At 46.4% G+C, this 20,108-nt stretch overlaps 1 protein-coding gene across 4 annotated transcripts in view; it reads left to right on the top strand.

Annotated features, from left to right (window-relative positions):
- The first annotated feature begins 2,369 nt into the window (after window positions 1-2,369).
- Window positions 2,370-20,108, top strand: part of znf385d (zinc finger protein 385D) — a 64,088-nt gene continuing 46,349 nt past the window's right edge. Inside the window, exons 1-3 of one of the 4 annotated variants that reach the window (XM_030073242.1) lie at window positions 2,370-2,424; window positions 4,478-4,611; window positions 15,144-15,286. In XM_030073242.1, coding sequence (XP_029929102.1) covers window positions 4,524-4,611; window positions 15,144-15,286 — 231 coding nt within the window. In that variant the 5' untranslated portion in view covers window positions 2,370-2,424; window positions 4,478-4,523. Of the gene's footprint in view, window positions 2,425-4,477; window positions 4,612-7,936; window positions 8,211-15,143; window positions 15,287-20,108 lie in introns of those variants that run through there. The other 3 variants (XM_030073244.1, XM_030073243.1, XM_030073246.1) reach the window with 3 other exon arrangements.

Genomic DNA, 20,108 nt, shown 5'->3' with positions numbered 1-20,108 from the left:
GACTTAAAGAGATTCGAACGTTTTTTTTCCGCCTCTGAAACACACCATTATGGGACACCAGCACTAAATTGAAAACCAGACTAATAAACAGCTTTAGCGTTAGCAGCTCTTTACGGCTTGGTGACCCACCACACCTATTTAATGGTAGGGAAACTCTGGAAGACATTAGGGCCTTCAAATGAAAACGCGCCGAGAAAACAAAAGATTTCATTGCCCGTTTTACAAACTGTTTATACGGAGTTGTGGTCAAGCAGGGAACCCTGTCATGCTGAAAACGGACGACATGATATCTGATATGCAATAAAAGTGCGATATCAGCCTTAAATATTTGTCTAACCCTCATGGGGAACACATGCCGGCAGGACGAACGCTGTCGCAACTTATGCTGAGTGGACAAATGTAAAGCAAATGTGTGTGGACCCATGGATGTAGGACAAGGAGGAGATGACGGAGGAAATGTTCTGAGATCCATCCAATTTGATTCACAAATCACAGGCAAAGGCATGAATAGGTCGGCCTATTTCGGATCTCTTCCTTTTCCTTGATAACTCTCTGATTTCCTGGCTGGTTTCGTGTTGTGTTGAAAATGGCACATCCTGTTTGAGAGCCTCCAGCCTCCCTGCTAACAATCACAGCACCCGTCCAACCAGCCTCCCTATCTGTTTCCAATTACCTCAGTAGTTGGTGGTGGTGGTGGTGGTGGAGGTGGAGGTGGGGGGGTGTGTGTTGGCAAAGGAACTTGGAAGTTAAGAAGGACTTTGTGGACGTTTTGATCCGCTCTCGCTGAGAAACTTAAAGGGAAAAAAAAAAGGCCGGATGAGAAATTGATCAGCAGTTTGGTTGAGCGGTCGGCTGCTGCGGGAGTATGCCGCTGCGGTGTTTCAGGGTTGATTACCTGAAAGTCCCGTTTCGATTCCATTTTCAATCTTACAACAACTGGAAGTGTTATTGCACAGGATTAAGCCTCTATGCATCATTTTGTTTTCTAAATGGCTGCAGGGTGCAGTCAAACTCAGCCCAAAACTCAAATAGATGGAATAGGCCATAGGCGGAAATCCCCGGGGGCTCGGGGGGGACAAGACCCCTCCATCCATAAAGTTGCCCCCCCCCCGCCCGAAAAAAAAAGTCATTGTTAACACTAATAAATAATTTTGAATAATATTGTACTATTCAATAAAAGTACAATGCAAGTGGTGCTAATTATAAATGTAAAATAGTGTGTTTTTAAGTGTTAAAAAGTTATGACCCCCCCCCCCCCATGCCTCAAAGTGGTTTGGTCCGCATCCTGCTCCCTGGCAGACAGGGTTGCCAAGTCCGCGTTTTTTCCGCCAAATTGGGCTACTTTTTAAGTGTTGCCGCGGGTAACAAATTTTGTCCGCGGGTTGGGCTTGGGCAGACATGAATAAAGTTTCATATTTTGAATGACCAACGTTTATACCCAAATCCTGTCAAACTGACTCCGGGCCAGATCAGCATATAAACTATCCACATATGTCACCTGCTCCACAGACAAATAATATGCCAATGCTGTGTGAGGCCACATGACCAATCACATCGTCAGCACCACTCTGCCCAGTGCCTGTCAGCTGAAGTAAGGCATCCCATATTATATTTTAAGTTCTGATATACTGTAAATTACATAGGTGAAAGAACTGTTTCGGGAAATTGCCTTTAATGTTTATGGTGTTATTTTATAGATATTATAGTGCATTTTGCAATTATAGCAATGCTGTTGGACTTTAACAGCAACATACAGTTGTCCCTCGCTATTCACCTTTCGCGGCCTCGCAGTTTCGCGGATTTTTTTAGTGCAATTTTGCATTTTTTTTTTTTTTTTTTTTTTTTTTTTACAGCGCATTGTGTTCTGCATCCTCATTGGCTAAGGGACTGTAGACCATTGTCAATCAATCTCTGTGCCATGTCTCCTGTACAGTACAGAATGCGTTCATTCTATAATAGTGGACTTATTTTTCTATGAAGGGTTGAACTTTGAGAGTTTAAACAAGAGAGAAAAGTGAGAAAATGTTAATGCCTGTCTGAGAAAAGTGTATAAAGTGTGCAGTGAGGGGTTTTGCAGCCTTAAAACATCTATAATAACTGTAAAAAAAAATAAAGCTGACTATTTCGCGGATTTCGCCTATTGCGGGTTATTTTTAGAAAGTAACTCCCGCGATAAACGAGGGACCACTGTATATGGATTTTTATGGGCATATTTTGAGTTCTGATATTGAGCTGATTTTTGGGCCCTTTTTATACCAGGTTGGGTGGGTTATGGGCTGGTTTTGAGTTGCTGTTTGGCTGCTTTTGTCTCACAGACCTGGCAACCCTGCCGGCAGAGCGGCAGCTCGGTAACTTTCAGTCCGTCAGCCGGAGAGGCAGCAGCCTGGTGAGAACCAGCAAGAAAACCTCCTCAAGTGAAAGCCAGTGAGTCATTTATCACACCACCTGTTCACCAAGCACAAGGTTGTAATATGAAAAACGATATTTTTCCCCTGCTTGGTCCAAAACCTGCCTCTTTCAGCTCTCTGTTTAAGCTAACAGCTAATGATTGTTTACAAGTGAGGGAGAGAGGACAGACCACAGGAGGAGCAAATACTGAGCTTTTTATTCTTTCAAAAAGTCTGTCAGGATATTAATGTCAGAAATATTGATGACTGATATTTTGAATTTGTCTCTAGATATCTATTTTTTTGCATTTTAAGTTGCATTATTTTGTGGCATTGTTTCATTTATTTTCTTATTTGATCTAAAAGGGACAGTGTACAGCTCAAACATATACTGTATGTCACTATTTGATGCCATATCTTGCTTTGTTTTTTGTTGACACGACAATAACTCTGTTTTTTGAAGAATAGTTTGATGTAGTTGGATTATTCAAGGTATTTCCTCTAGTTTTAGAGCTTATTTTGAGTTTCTTGTGCTTGTAAAGCTACTTTGATGGACTGTAGTTGAAATAGAACAGTGAGCAAAGAAATTTGGTTAGAGGATTATTGCTTTTAGTAGTATTATTTAAAACATATGAACATGCTGAGGGCTCAACGCTGTACGGCAAATTTCAAAGGAGCGTAAGAGAGAAAGAGGGAGGTACAGTCGTGCCAGACAGCAATTTTTTCATGTCCCCCCCAACAATTACTCTCAGAAATTTTGCTGTTTATAGAGTGGTGAAGTCCCGCCCCTTCCGGTGGGCCCCCATGGGACCTTTTGGAGCGAAAAAAATGAATGGTGTTCAATGGACAGAAAATAATTATTTTCTGGTCCCCCCATCGTTATGCCATGGATTACACAAATGTTGTTTATAGGCTAAAATTAAAAATTTTCATGTCAAGAGTTTGACCGTTTATTGCGCCATTGTTCAGTTAAATGCTGTTGAGAAAACACAATTAGAAAGACTACATACTGTGTCGCGTATGTGACGTCACGTCATCGCCGTTTCCCTCCATCCAGATTCAAGTCAAGATGCCGATGTGTTTTGTTCCCGATTGTCCGCGTCTCCGAAGGCCGACGGAGCGCCGGGCCGGGCGAGAGGGCGAGCGGACCCCGCCGCCGGGCGGAAAAACTCAGAACCTCAAAAACTCAGCGCGGAGCAGAGAAATCGCCATGTCTGTTGTAGGCTTCCAGTGCGGGTGGTGACGTATATCATTCGCACCGAGAGCAGCGAAGAGTTGTAGTTCACAAAGCGGGCTCACACAAAACCTAACATTATTAATATTCTTCGCGCTAAATTGTAGTCTTCTTTGCGTGAAAAATTATCTTTAAATATCTCAAACAACATATGTGAAATCCATGGCACAATTCAAACGGGACCAGAAAATAATTTTTATCTACCCATTGGATCGCATTCATAATTTTTTGCTTTTGAGGACCCATGTACCGGAAGTGGGTGGGCGGGACTTCACCACTCTATTTGATGCCATATCTTGCTTTGTTTTTTGTTTTGTTTTGTTTTGTTTTTTTTGAAGAATAGTTTGATGTAGTTGGATTATTCAAGGTATTTCCTCTAGTTTTAGAGCTCATTTTGAGTTTCTAGTGCTTCTAAAGCTACTTTGATGGACTGTAGTTGAAATAGAACAGTGAGCAAAGAAATTGTTCAGAGGATTATTGCTTTTAATCGCATTATTTAAAACATATGAATATGCTGAGGGCTCAACACTGTACGGCAAATTTCAAAGGAGCGTAAGAGAGAAAGAGGGAGGTACAGTCGTGCCAGACAGCAATTTTTTCATGTCCCCCCCAACAATTACTCTCAGAAATTTTGCTGTTTATTGTCCCCCCCCCCAATAATGAAATGGGATTTTCGCCCCTGGAATAGGCGCATACCGTCTCTCAATATTTCAAATGCCATGGATTCTATTCTCAGACGCTGCTTTCCATGCAAAGGAATGTGTTTTGAAAGTGCTACTTGTTTCAGACAGTAGATATTTCATTTCAGCGCAAAAACTCAAACCAGCTTGTTCGGCTCGCGTTTTTGTCCCCGCAGGTAGAAGCGGTATCTCCCGCCTTAGTCACCAAATGATCGAAAGCACATGGCGAGGAAATGGTGGGAAACCAGATTTGGTCCCAGAAGGCTTAGTGGGAGGGATGCAGGCCGCAGCGGCGTCCTCGCACATGTAGGTGGGTTACACACAAGCCACATTCGACATCGCCCCGGCTTTATGTAACGTTGCATTTCATAAGCTCCTCATAGCAAGCCATCGGTCATCAGCGTAATACTTGGTCTACTTAGAGAAGCTTGTGGTTGAGTCACAGCACGAGCCAGAGCGTTCTCATCTGGCATTAAGTTTCCACTTTTGCAAGTTATGACATTTCTCTCTCTCTCTCTCTCCACGAATGAGTCATAATTGCTTCTCAATCCCGACGAAATAAAAACGAAACGCTCTTGAGTTATTATTATTTTTTTATTTTCGCTTCCACCGCTGTTGTCATGATATTTCAGCTGCGCTCTCGAGGGCCCGCGCGGTAATAGATGTTACCGGGTATTACAACATCTTGCATTACACCGGCTTGTCAGTATGGACAGCAGACATAAATATTCATGCCTCGCATCTGCTTCATGAGAACATTTGGCCCCGGTAGAGAAAATTGAGCCTGGCCACAAATACTAAACAGAGGAATTATAACAAATGACAGACGTATGAATTACATGACGGAGGGGGCGGCGCTCTGATGGGGTTATCCGCTTATTGGGTTTGTGCGTCGCCGCGTGGGCACGTGCCGTCCCCGTACCTGAGCTCAAGCCGCTGAAGGTGACTCCGCACGTCGCTGCAAAGGCGCCACACGGGTCGCGTTGGACCGCCTGCAATCCATAGGTGTGTTTGTTTGAGGTCAAGACGCGGCGAATCCAATCAAAATGCCTCCTTTGTTTCTCTTTACCCCCCACCCACACACACACACAAACACACACACACACCCTCCTTCCCTTGCTTTCCTCTCCTCCCTTTCGTCGTCCTCCGTCCACCTCCTCTCTCGGATAGCCGGCCCGGCGAGAAAAGGCTTTGAAGAGTGGGAGAGTCCGCCTGTTGATCAGATAGCCGTATAACTAATGAAAAGCGTCATGGAAGTGACAGCAAGATTAATGAAGTGTCCCGGGCTGCACTCGCACGCGGCGCAGCGGGGCTTTTCCTTAACCGCTATTTATGGTGACAAATAATGGCCCCCGCTCCGCCACAGACACCTGCGAGTCAAGGTTAAAAAACACATTCGCCACAAAGCCACGCCGGTGGAGGACAGCAAAGTGGGGGAGAAAAGGGGAAGGGGGGGGGCAGGGAGAGAGGCAGGGGCGGCGGTGCAGAGGAAGAGCGAGAGCCGGCGTTTCAGATATAGAATAAACTTATTTACAAGAAGAGGGCTCGGGGGGGGGTGGAGGAGAATGGAGGGGGGTGGAGTGGGTGGGTGGGGTGACAGACAGGGAGAATGGGGATTCAGGATTAATTGAAAACATCTGTGCTGTGCAAAATGGCCGCAACGCAGGAGCCTGAAGGAGATGATAGCAGGGAGAAATTGCGGCACTTGAGAACATCGATTTTGTTTTTTTTTGTTTTTTTTTTCCCAGCACTTGAAGAGACGGTCATGATGTCACCAGCTGAGTGGCTGGATGGTTATCGCTTTTTGTGTGTGTGTGTGTGTGTGTGTGTGTGTGGACAGACATCGCTCTGATCAGGAGCATCTCATTTGCAGTCGATCGCGGCGGCCCGAGCTCGGCGGCGGTCAATTCCGTCTGACCTTCAGCGGCATTACAGTCGGCCGATCACAAGGAGGAGCGCCGCGAGACCAAAAAGCCTGACCAGAGCCGAGGCGGAGGTCAGGCCCGAGCGGGAATACCGACCCATATTCACTCCCGGAAACGCCGAGTGACAGCCGCGCACACACACACACACACGTGCAGACACACCCGCCGGGACGGCAGCGTGACCTCGAGGATCGTTCGCACCTCCGTCGACACGTAAACACAGCACGCCCACGCCGACACGCACAGCCCCGTCCTGCAAAACGGACGAGCACACGCTGAAAAAAAAGAAAAATGCACGCAGGTGTGTTTTGTGCGCGCATACAGACCCATATGTTTGCAGAGACACACACACACACACACACACACACGTAGTCAGTGTGTGGCTGTGGACTGCAGAGCCTTGCGGTTAGCAGCAATCATTCAACACTCTGTGTGGCCCCCGGCTGAGCTGTGTGTGTGTGTGTGTGTGTGTGTGTGTGCACGTGCATCTGTTAGTACTAAAGAGCATGTGTGGTTGTTTATCAGTTTGTGTGAGATTGTCTGTGTATCCGCCTGTGTGCGTGTGCATGTGTGTGTGTGTGTGTGTGTGTGTGTGTGTGTGCAAGCAAGGTGGTCTGTGTCTGTAGATGTATCTGTGTGTGTGTGTGTGTGTGTGTGTGTGTGTGTGTGTGTGTGTGGTGTATGGGCATTTGTGTATGCCAGTATGCCTGTTTGTGAGTCTGTCTGCATGTGTCCATCTGTATCTTTGTGTGTGTGTGTCGGTGCATCTGTATCTGTGTGTGTGTGTGTGTGTGTGTGGACCACAGATAGAGGCGAGGAGCAGTGGAGCAAGTCTCATGGCTGCAGTAGCAGAGCAGCAAAAGCCTGATATCAGCTCCTGTAGAGTCTGATTACAAGCAGGCAGGGAGGAGGGAAAAAAAAGAGAGAAAGAGCACAACAAGAAAGAAAGAAAGCGTGAGAGACCACGAGAAAGAAAAAAGAAGGACAGTGAGGTGGCAAAAAGAAAGAGGTGAGCACAAGACTCAGGGTGTGTGAGGGCGAAAGAGAGAAAAGACAAGAGTGAGTGTCAATGAGAAAAAGGGAAAAAGTGTAAGGGAATGAATAAGAAAAGCTGAAACAGTGAGAGGGAGAACGAGATAAAGAGAGAGAGAGCGTGAGAGAGGCAGAGAGAGAGATAGAGAGAAAAAAACATTGCATAGATATTTACAGAGGGAGAATCGGATAGAGAGAGAGAGAGAGAAAGAGAGAGAGAGAGAGATAAGGAGGAGTAAGAGCCAAGGGAGAGCGGGGAGAACAGTCAGAATAAAGAAAAAAGGGAATGAGCGAGAGCTGGAGACAAGAAGGAGGGAGAGGGGAATAAGATCAAATAAAGGAGAGGCAGCAGGGAAAGCGAGGAGAGAAAGAGGTTTGCTTGACACATAAAACAAAGATGAGACACCTATAGAGAGAGAGAGAGAGAGAGAGGGAGGGAGAGAGAGAGAGAAATGTATTTGTAAAGAAGCTGTTGCTGGAAAATGTAGATAGACACCTCGGAGAGAAAAGAAGCGAGGGGATCCAGCGTGTGGAGGGGCCAGCGCTGCTAAAGCAGAGAGGAGGAGGGGGAGGAGGAGGAGGAGGAAGAGCTAAAGAGGAGGGGAGGGGAGGAGTAAGAGAGAGAGAGAGAGGGAGAGAGAGAGAGAGAGAGAGAGAGGGAGAGGCAGGCACGGAGGTCCACACACAACACGGCGTGCAGAGTGCAGCATGCAGACTGGCTGTTGATGCCGCTCTTGGATTGAACTCGGTGCGCGCACACTGACACACACACACACACACACACACACACACATAGACACACACTGGCACACGCATGCACACACACCCCTGAGGAGTGTATGAGACATGCCCAGGCTGCTGTCCGCGGACACATGCACACTGGCAGGGCACCAGAGAGGAAATACAGCCGACCCCCGAGTCTGAGGAGCTATGGAGAGCAGCATGTTCTTTGGTGAGTGTGTTTCTGCATGTGTGTGTGTGTGTGTGTGTACACATATATGTCAATATACATATTTGTGTGTGTGTGTGTGCAGTGTTTACACGCATGTGGTCGTATGCCGAGTCCTTCATTTGAATGCACATTTGAATCTCCACGTTACTCACTCTGGATAGTAAAGGACAAACACAGTACAAGTGCCGCTTTCCTATAAAGCAAACCAGCATGAAGTTACACACTTAAAGAACCCGATTGTGAGTGTGTGCATGTGTGTGTGTGTGTTCATTTCACGGTGATAGACACACATATGCCCTCTACAAACGCATGTGTAAATGTGCTCCTGCCTGTCCTGGATAGTGAGAGATGGATGGTGGGGCTGGATGCTGTTAAAGTGAAAAAGCGTGAAGTTACACACTGAGGAGACCTGACATTGCTGAATGAACCCACTCACCAGGTGCCCCCCCCCCCCCCCCCCCTCCCCTCCTCTCCCCCTCCCCACCTCCCAAACCTCTCCCTCACACTCCCACCCACCCTCCTCTATCCAAAGGAGAAAAAAAAAAAACATGTTCTGGTTTGTTAGACTAAATCCCATGTGGTGGGATTGTCGCGAATCCCGGCTTTGGGTTTCATTGTGGCTGTTTGACAGACTATGTCCGACGGGTTTATCGTGCGGGAATTCAAATAAGATTGAAGTCGAGGCCGGTGAGTGGCCTGCCTTTAAGAGCCACTTGATATTCCGCGTAGGATATTTGGGCGAATCGAACGCAGGGCCCCCCCCAGCCCACCCCCCCTTCCATTAGTTTTATGGAGGAGACTGGAGGAGGCTTAGGGAAGCTTAATGCGCGAGTGGCTCCTCGTCAAGTGCTCTTCACACGGCTGGCTTACAGTCACATCGCAGGAATAATTACACAGGGATCCGGAGTTCTAAGGGGGTGATTTGTTAAATGAAAGTGTCTTTTTTTATCCCGGGGATTAAAGCGATCTGAAGTTACAGACCGTGGCTTGTAAGAGTGAGAAGGATTTTCTCTTGTTATGCCGTGCTGGAAGAGGGGAGGGGGATGGAGGGAGGGGGGGCTGCACTGGGAAGGGAATGGGAGCTGGGGGAGCTTATAAATGAATAAGCTGTCAGGTAGAGAGAAGGCTGAGGCTCTTTGAGATCCACCGCCAAAGTCGGTCAGGTGTGAAGCTTCTGGAAAGCAGAGGGAACATAGGGCTGATCCGGGTCGGGTGTCCTTTGGTGGACAGGTGGGTTGATAGTTCTGAAATGGTTCCTGTTAGAGAAACACCCCAAAAAAAATAAACGCGGAAAAACACGAAGGACCTTGCTGACCGTCAACCCCTAACATTTAACATCCATCGCGGTCTGCGGTTGGGTTCGCTGTTTGGTGCACGTTTTGTCAGGTGCATTAGTGAGTAAGCGCTGAAACGAAAGAACAACTTATCTCCACCGGCTCAGTACAAAAGGAGAAAATGAGGGAGGGAAAGGTCACTTTTTGCATTATTTGTGTGCACAACATGCATCATTTTAGCATTTATGAATGCACCCATGAATCCCGAACCGCTGGAACACAAACCGAGAAAATGGATGCTATCTTCTAAAAGATTTATAACGGGCGTTTGTTTACCCGATCTGGAGTGGTCCGATTAAAATTTGAATTTGTTTTTCCTTTGAAACGGCGAGGCCTTTTTACATCGGGTGACATCGGCGTGTGTGCAACTTCTGAAAACCGACGGATCAAAAGTCGAACGTTCCCCTGCACTGAGGCTGTCCAGATGCATCAAAAACACACAATGAAACAAACGTAACCCGGCAGGGGTATAATAGGTCTTAAGTGCACACTGCAATCATACAAGCCATTAGTGTTTTTGAGTCGGAGGCCCCAGGAGCAAATCTGTCTGGAGCGTCTGGCCTTGCGGTCGAAGTTTAACAGCACGTAAACGTCTTTTTGGTTAACCTCAGATTACAGAGCGCATGGGAAGTGATTGTTGGATCAAATTCAGAGACAGCTGTGTTTATTAGTGCACTACGGTCATGACAAACAGCGAGAGCTCTGCTTCTCTGTGGCGGAGGAGGGAGGAGGAGGAGGAGGTGGTGGTGGGGAGTAGCGGTTACCCCAGAGCCAAATGCAAGCTGTATGTCGTGCAGTTATGAGATTTTGTGGAATTTCATACAAAAGCCTCTCCCTCATAAAGAGCGTTCTCTCGAAAAGGTTAATTGGAAAATCTGCAGATGTTTGGCTTTCATAAAATGAGAATGTTTTAAATCTACCCCCTTTGTACACACTTTTGGTTCATTTTAATTGGGGTGAGATGATTTTATCCCGTTTTTGTCTGAGGGGGAATAAGTGATCCCGGTGCATATTAAGGGTCGCCGAACACAATCGTCAAACTCCTTCAAAACATAAAGGTTGTTAAGCACATCGGAAACGTCATCGGCATGCAAATGACTCCCGGTTGAACTCGCATTTATCTAATAATTGGATTCATATTTGCTGAGGGAAATGGAGAGCCGGGGGCCAGGCGATTTCTCTATTTTGTGACTGAGGCTCTCCGGCTGCGTGGAATCTCCGCCTCTCTGGACAGATCTTATCGCAGGAGCAGGCAGGATCAGGACACTCAGAGAGGCGGAGGTGGAGGAGAGCGGCAGAAGATGATTAATTATTAATGCCAGTCGGCGTCCTCCAGACATCATTTTTACTCTCTCTCTCTCTCTCTCGACACTCTGCCGCAGGAGTAAAAACGCTTGAGCCCAGATAAGTGAATGTTTCAGGAAGGGCAATGCGGAGGACAGCCAGAGTCGGAGGCACGACATGGTACAGTAGCCGCAAGACTCGCCGCTCCACCGAGCTTCTGTTTGTGCACCGGGCCATCAAACGCACGCCTGTGGACATGAGAGAAACAACGCCCAGTGACTTAAAACTGAAAAATAAATCCTGTTGCTTTCATGGATGTTTTTTCGGAGGAGGAGGAGCCGGATGTCACCTCGCTTTTGCATCACATCACATTTCCCTGTTTTTTTGATGTCACCATAACATTTGGTACTGAATTGAAACACCCCCTCTTACCAGTTCATGGCACATCATGTTGACCTTAAAGACACAGTCACGCATTTATCTGAATGTGTAAAATTTCACCCATATTCACGTGTATTTTTTAAACCTGCAACTAGAGATGCCTCCAGTATTAAACACTGGAATTTGTAGGATAGTATCCAAAAATGCTGGATCAGGATTCACCAAAGAGTGAAAAGAAGAGCAGATGAGCGAACACGTGATGATCCCTGAAAAGTTTGGGGATATTTTTGAACGTATCCCGGTTTCCAGTGTATTTTAAATCCACGCTGGAGAAAACATCGCTGCCTTTCCAAAACTTTTCTGTTCCAGTGGTTCCACTGCTCGGTGTATTGCACGCTAACACTAGCTAACGTTACCCCGAGCTGACGTCAGCCTTCTGCTGTAGCCGACTGGATTTTTGTCTGGCAGGCGTTTCTTGCAAAAAAAAAAAAAATTTAAATCTCCGAGAACAATCAATGTGAGCTCCATGAGCAGCTGTGTGACTGAGGTAGACTGAGGCATGGCCTAAACACAGTGGGAGATTATTGTTTTTACTATTACATTACATTTGATTTATTGGTCCCATCCTTGCCAAATTTGTGGACAATTCCAGATGTCTTCTGCACTGGCAAGCATGGAATAATAAGAATAATGATGAAATAGTAGTACCTGCAACAACTGAAATTGCAAAAATGTTTTTTAGATTCAGCCAACCTAATAATGTAGAGCGTGTAATTTATCATTTCTGATGACGATGATGATGAGAACCATGTAGACCCCAAACACCAAATTCTGTGTTTATTCCACTATTTTTGTCAATTTAGTCAACCTCCAGCCTTTATTATCATTGCAGCTGTTTTTTGTAGACAGAAAATTTGCTTTTTGGAGCTTTCTTTGTAAGTGAAAATTCAAGCATGTCTACAATTTTCCCAAATAGTAAACTTTTACAACCTTAAAACACTCAAAAACGCTCAAGCGGAGGCCACCATGTGCTGTCTGTGCTTGAACTAAAAGCTCAATCAGTAAATTTTCAGTGAAACGTTCAAGATCACAATAGAAACAAAGCGGGTGGTTAATGAAATCATTGAGAATATAATGAATATAAAGTTTTCAAAATGTATTTCCAATGTGGTCCCACCGCGCCCTTTTAGACCCAACTGACAAAAAAAATGTAATAAATCAGGATCAGGATCAGAGACACTTTATTGATCCCCGAGGGGAAAGTGGGCATATAAAATATAAATAAATGTGTAATTTGATGGTTGAACCAACATGCCTCTCATTGTCGGACTGACTCACGAGAAAATTACGTTTCTATTCCATGTTTTTGTAAGTCAAATCAACAGGGGCCTCATGTTAATCGGTGCATAGGGAACCTTTAAGTCCTATGATCATTCTACGGAACTGATTTGGCTGTTGTGATTTACTTGTAAATGAGAAATGAAGACCAAATTTAAAGTGAAAAATAAATAAATAAATAAAAATGAATCATGGTTTGAGACAAGGCTGAGCACTGACACCTCAAACTTTTCCCTGACATTTGAGGGTTTTTTTTTGTTGTTGTTGTTTTTTGCTTTGATGTTGCCGGCGCCTCATTCTCAGGCCGATCAGACGGGAATGTTGTCGCCATTTTAATGACAGTGACCCGGTGACCTCTGAGCGCCGGGCGGCTGCTCCAGCGACTCTCCTTCAGCCTGATGCAAAATAAATGACAGTGCCAGCTGGAGAGGCTTAGCCCACCTGGGCTCGTGCTGCCGGCGGAATCGAGATTCAGAGGCTGGGGACACAAGTCAAACATTAACATTTTTCAGCCAAACTCGAGTCAAATATTGACACTTCTCGCGAAAGCGGTAATTACGGATGCCATCTGTGTTTTACTTTATTTCATAAGTAGCATCTTCTGCCTCGTGTTGACAGGTGATTTAAGGCGGTGCGGCTCACGGAGGGTCGGGGTCGGGGTCGGGGTGAGCAGCTACAGGCTCATTTTCCGACCCCGCCCTTTCTTTTGCATTGTAGCAGCTGATGACATACGAGGAGGCCGGAGGGAGTTGAAACACAAACCCTGTGAGGCAACGCCGCCACAGGCTGGAATGTGTCCTTGTGTTCGGACATGTTGGGCGCTTTGCTGCCGTTACCTTTCATCACGGAGGGGAAAAAAGAAAATAAATGGACCTGTGTTTACTGCTAATGATGTGAGGTTAAACAGGCCGGGCCCCAACTGGCAGCCGAGCCTGGGCGTCAACACGCTGAAACAAAAGATTTTCCTGTGATTTCTTGTTCAGAAGCAAGCAAATCACCTCTGTGTGGGGTTGCAGAGTAGAACTAAAACAAACCTCCCAGACTTCAGATACGGTGGCATCTCCTATTTCATCGATCACTCATGAAACAATTCGGAAACACTATCCCTCTATTTTGTTCTTGCTGACTGTGAGCAGATTCACACTTGAAGAAAACGGCCCCCCTGCGCCTGTTTGTCACTCTGCAGCACGCTGTCGACGTAATCCCGCGTCTCAAGGGTTTGTTTTGACTCCTCGCGTCGTGTAGCTGGATGGCGGAGCTGGCCCGGCGGCGGCGGCGGCGAGGCGTGCCTACGGCCTGACGTCAGGCGAGCATGTCGAGAGATGGCGCGGCGGGACGATGCCTGGAGAAGGACACGCTTTGTTAAAGGGGAACCGGGACGTGCCTCCACATGAGAGACGGCATGTGATCTTTTTCCAACAGATGGCAGCGCTCCGGAGACTGGAGGGAGAAGACAGAAGACACACTGAGAGAGAGAGAGAGAGAGAGGGGACAGTCTGTGGCTTTCCCCTCTTTCTCGTTTTTTTATGACTTTTGCTTTTTATTTACCCTTTACCACCGCCCCGGGACCGAAACGTGGCAAACCTTGTTTTTATTTGTCTCAAGCCGGTGGTTTGATATGGGCTCTGCCAGTGCTTTTTGAGTCATGCTGGCCATGCTGGAGTTCCACTGCTGTTAAATGTGCGGCGATAAAAAAATCATCCCTCTGGTTCTCATTACAGCTTTGCGAAATGGCTTCTTTAATTCCTAATGTTTTGGAAGGCTGGGATAGTTTTCTCTGCGTTTTTTTTTTTTTTTTTTGATCCTGCCTTGTTGAAATCAGCCATGTGCTGTTTCCAATTCGTGGTTTATAAAGCGCTTTGCTGGCGTGACTTACACAAATGACAATAAAAGTGAAGTATTTACTTTTGTTTTTGCTAGGGGTTTGCGGCCCAGGCCCCTCTCTCTATTGAATCATCTTATAATCCTGACGATCTCATTTCACAATGGCAGTTTTAGGGTGGGAGGGTAGAGGGTGGGGGTTGGGGGGGCAATTTCAGCACAAGAACAGAGTTGTTTAGAAGAGATAGACAAGTATAAACAGCGAGCATTACACAGTTGTCGTCGTTATCGGAGATGTGAACTTGTTCTCAGCGGACACTTTTTTGGTTTTGCTCTGATTACGAGAGGAAATTGAATTCGGGGGGGGGTGGAAGCCACAAACCGGCGTCTAGTCAGCGTATTGCAACCGAGAGCAAGAGAGAGAGCCGGTGTTTTTCATGAGGCGTTGAGAGATTTCACAGCGGTGGACACCAAGGCCGCTTTATTCTGTGTACAGTTAAAGTGATGCCGCGGATGTGGGATTCACCTAGGCGGCCTTGGTGGCATCAGATAAATCGACAGCTCATACTGAGTGACGCACGAGACAAAACGACAGCGCTTCACTGCACAAGTGGATAGTATGACACATGCAGCAGCCGATGTCTGATATAAATCCCCACCAACACACCCTGAACGTTTAGTTGGATGTGAACTGAAGGGCATTGGCGCTAACTATCCCACTGTTGTTGTCTGTTGTCCAACATGTTGTCTCTGCCCCCCCCCCCTCCTCCTGCAGGTAACACATGTCAAAATGGCCTCATGCCTACCCTGGTGCGCCCCACCCTGCCGACCGTCCAGCCCTCACTGGGCGTGAAGCAGTTTCTCCCGTTTCCCTTGGATACGTCCTCATCGGTCAGCCTCTTCCCAGGATTCAACGCGGTGAGTCTCATCCCCGGGTCATGTGATGATGCAGGTCGGCTTCTGGGTGTTGTTTGACCCTGACTGAGGGTCGCACGATGAGGCGTCCCTGCTGTGGTTTGACTGTGAGAGCTGACTGAGCTGCAGTGACAGGGATATTTTAATGTCCAAAACGCCGCCGCCGCCGCCGCCTGAGTCGGGCTGGGCGATTCAGACAAAACCAAATGTGACGATGCAAAACAAAAAAAGAGGGTAGGAACGCTGTGTGGGTCCTCGATCGAGCAAATGAGAATCAGCTGCTCTTTGGAGATCAATGGAAAATATATTTTAGTTTGTCTCCCTTTCAAATAAAGATCCTGTGTAGATCCTGTGCAATGTGACGTTGTAGGGATGAATATTGGTGCTTTTAATGCAATATTTATGTACATATGTGTGTAACAGTCATTAGTCATGTGGATTTAATAACCAAGCAGGTAAAGGCAATAACAGAACAGCCTAATAAATTCAGAAAATTGAATTCCTTTCATGTAATGCAGCTGTTAAAGCCAAGAAAAGGCAACACTGATGTCATGTCGTGGTTTTACTGTGTCCAAGATGCCACATGATGTCTAGTCTTACATGGATAAAGTCTAAGCCCAGCCTGAAGTTCATCATTGTGTTTCGCTGTAATATCTACCAAAAAAAAAAAAGTTAGTGATGTAAAGCGTGTTTGAAGCGGTGTCCTCCTCCCCCGGCCCGCTGCAGACAAAACGCAGCAAATAAGTTTGCATCCCACCTGTAAACAAAGCAGCTTTGTGTCGCTCCTCGGCTCTTTGTCTCCCTCAGATAGAGCCGGGGTGGAAAAACGATGCCAATTTTCTCTGTGTGTCTGTGAACGGGCTTTGTCTGCTGCACGTTTAGCTTCTGCGCTTTCCACTCTTCCTGCTTTTTCATCCCGCTTTGCCGCCGCTGCTGCGACTTCCTTTCACGGTTCGCCAGCCTCACGCTGATCGCCGCAACCCGAATCCAAAGTCGCTACGCCCACGGCAAATCCTGTACGACCCAAAACCCTCACAATCACCGAAAACCCAGTTACAGACATACGATGTGTAATATCTCATATTTACATCCGACTTATGCTGTGATTTTCATCTTAAAAGTTGTGTATTGCAGCTTTAAAACTGAAAATTGTAGCGTCATCTGTTTTAATTTAAAATCATCAGGCTTACTTTCAAGTTTTGCGTTTTGTTTTCTGCACCGTGGGGGTTTCTCATTTCAAAGCCAAACTCTTTAAGTGGACATTTCTGAAATATCAATAAGAAATGCGACTGACATACGGCCACACAGACCTCATTGAATCGGCGGCCGGTGAGGCACTGCCTTTTAAAAGGAGCGAAATGTGCCCAGTGTGCACTTACCAGGAATCATCTGTGCATTGGTATGGATCTATTGATTTTCTACTTTGAAAGCAGAGAGTAATTACGGGGGGAAATATGCCGGCCCACGCGGTTCGAATCAGCGAGGTCATCAAAAAAAAAAAAAAAAAATGCGATGACTCCCGGAGGGAAAAAAAAAAAAAAAAAAAAAATCTGACAGATAAAAGTCTAAAGGGCCTCTCATCCTCTCATGCTTTTGAATTACGGGGATGGCTCAATTTAAAATCTGCTGGAAAGCGAAGTTGAAATATGGAGCGCAGCTGGACGGGATCGAGAAACACACACACACACATACACGCATCGAGGAGGCGAGCGGCGACGTTATAGATAACCCATGAGAAGACAGATTGTTTCGCCAATGGGCTTCATGAGAAAGTTCAGGCGCGCTGCGTCTCTTTTCTCGGCCCTCTAATCTGTATTTAACAGACTTTTCCACAGATAATGAGTAATGCACTGGGAAGCCTCCAAATGGTGGAAAGCTGATACTAGATTAACACAAAGTAATCACCTCTCGCTCGCCCTCTCTGCCTCTCTCTCTCTCTCTCTTACACACACAAACACCGTTCTTGCTCTTTCAGCCCCCCCAAACACACACACACACACTTTTCTCCGTCAGTCGCTCTGCGTCGGTGTCAGTCTCGTCGTACTTCCCATCTCGCTCTTGTTTATCCTCTCAGACGCGTCTCGGGAGCCTGTGACTTCCTCATCACGGGTAATGCGACTGTAAAAGCGCAAGTCGGTACGAGCACCGCCACATTTAAAAAAAAAAAAAAAAAAAGAGAGTTTACACAAGTTATACCGCTCTACATTTTGTTACTCTGCCTACACCTGCCCTTTTGCTGTGCTTTTCTAAAACCGGTGTAAGTCTGGTTTCGGGGGCGTAACAAAGGGATGAGGCCTGTTCCCCTGCATGTGGGATGAATTTTTTTTTTTTTTTTAGGTGTCACTGAAGCTGTCAGCCGTGGGTGGCTTGCGTGATGTGAGAAGCGTTTTTTAGAAATCATAGGAGTGAAAACCTACCACTCCAATCAAGTAATTCATTGGGCACTTTTATTTTTTTTTTGTGGATCTATAATAATAATAATAATAATTGTGGATAGAGTTATGTTTTTTTCTGCCGAAAATGAGAGAGGAAATGGCTGTTTTATTCAATACGGCAGATTCAGTGATTTAGGGACTGGGCTGGAGATAGTTTCCATCTGCAGTCTCAATGAAAGGGTATATAGTTCTATCTGCTGAGATGAGGTCAGGTTTACTTACGCGCCTCCGGGGCACAGTAAACATTAATGCTCTTCTTATTCAAAAGTGATTCTATAGACGATGAAGACCATTTTTCCACTAATCTACTGCTGCGGCCGTAAAAAAAAAAAAAAAAAAAAAAAGACGCTCCTCGTCCTGGCAGGATGCGAAAATATCAGGCGCATTCGTCATCCTGGAAGCCGAAAACAAAACACGGAGTTGTGCGCGTGGCCACACCTGCACAGAGCGGGCGCGACGCCAGAGTGTGTTGTCGAGGCTGCGCGTTGCTCGGCGCTGAGTGACTGACACAATCAGGATGTCCATAGCCGGAGGGGAAGGGAGGAATGTTTGTCATCCCACTGCAATTTTTTTTTTCCCTTCCTCTTCTTGTGGGGCGTCTTGATACACAAAACAAAAATGTGCGTACAGCTCGTAAAACAGCCTCCGTGCATGTATATACATGTGTGCAGGGACGCTGAGGGCCTTTCAGGAGGCCCCGAGCTGGATGGGGAGAGGCGAGTTGCTGTTGTGTTAAGGGACCGAGCTAAACGCATCGGAGTCGGGGGTCTAGTTTCTGCTCACATTCCAGGTTTTATTGTATCCAAGAGACAGTCGGATGAAATTAGCTGCAATGTGCTGTATCTGCTGTATCTGTTGCACCAGGAATTTCTGGCTTTGTCTGATTCAATAGCCCTCGGTTGTTTTTATATTACACAGGAAAAGATTCAATGTTTGGCTTGTTTCACTCCAGGGACAGAATTAGGAGAGCTCAGCGAGGGGAACGCGGAGCCATGTGTCACTTTTTCACCGCGTCACATCATCGGGTGTAAACCTTGTATCGCCCCAAAATGTCAACTTTTCAGTCACAACGGAGGAGCAGCTTTGAGATAAAGATTGGTGACGGTGCATTTTGAGGATTTCCCGTGCATTTCGGAAGGGTTTTATAGTGTGAGCCTGATAGATCACCGTGTAATCCTTCAGTCACTGAAAGAGGAATTGCAGCAGCACATAAAATAAAACATATACGCTGCGACTGATTTTGCTTTTTATGGAAATGAAAAACAGATATTTGTTCTTGCACTCGACAGGTGGCGTGTCGTTATCTAAGAGCGAAGAGGCCAAACGGTGGCCGAAGAAACAGAAAGTGGTGATTTTTGAGGATTTTTTTTTTTTTGATAACCCCGCAACTTCCAATTGAATCGGTCGCGGGAGAGTTATTGAAATGGCCACCGTGAGAGAAAATGGAACAAACCAGAGAGGTAAAAGGGAGGGAGGGGGGCGAGAGTGAAAGCTCAATATGAACAGGTGAGCTTTGCAGGGTAATGAAAGAGAAAAGTGAAAGGGGGAAGAAGTAGTTTTCAGGTTGGAGGGGTTGGAGGAGGCGGTGGGAGCAGGGGTCTTTCTTTGGCTCTGAAAATACCATCTATCTTGCCCGGAGCCTACATTTGTCTTGGAGAAACAATACAAACTCCATTTCCCCCTGCAGAGTAATCAGGAATGTGAGTTATCGATTCTGCGCGCCGATCTGCACGCTGGAAAATTGCTTTGTAGTCCTGCACCAGGAGTGACACACAGGCCTCAGCCTGCCTCCTCTCAAGCCTCACAGCCCACTTCAACAGGCAGCCTTCCCTCCAACAGCCCTGCTAAGACAATGTTTGTTTACCAGCACCAGTAATGGAAATGTGTTTTTTTTTTTTTTATTTGCAAAAGCACAAAGAACAGGCCAAATCACTCCGTATTGCTTCATCTGTTTTGTTTTTTTTTTCCTTTTAAATGATAGATGATGGCTTAAAACATATTACGTGGCATGGTCGGGATAAAAGAACAAAGGGTGCACGGTGAGTGAATCATGGCTGTTTTTGCAGAATCACGTTTGATTTACATCCCGCAGTCCCATAAACATCTAATGGATTCTATAAATTGTGCTCCCAGAGGGAACGCGAGCGAGCCCGCGAAAAAAAACAGCGGGGAATGATCAAAGCCGGAGAGAGCGGGACCACCGCGGTGCCGGCAGCCTTCTAGCAAGTCACACCTGGCGGAGTGGAGCGGAGTGCATATCTGTCTAATGCGCGAAGCAGCGGCCCTTATCATTTAGCGGGCGCTCCGGGGCTTTTTAACCCCTGAACTTTGCAGTAGCTTTATGTTGGCTGAGCTGGTCTCGATGTGTTCTCCCACGATAATATTTCACT

Source organism: Myripristis murdjan, chromosome 16 (assembly GCF_902150065.1).
Source record: "Myripristis murdjan chromosome 16, fMyrMur1.1, whole genome shotgun sequence".
NCBI lineage: Eukaryota > Metazoa > Chordata > Actinopteri > Holocentriformes > Holocentridae > Myripristis > Myripristis murdjan.
Note: the sequence above shows the minus strand (reverse complement) of the source record. Positions and strands in the feature narration are given on the sequence as shown.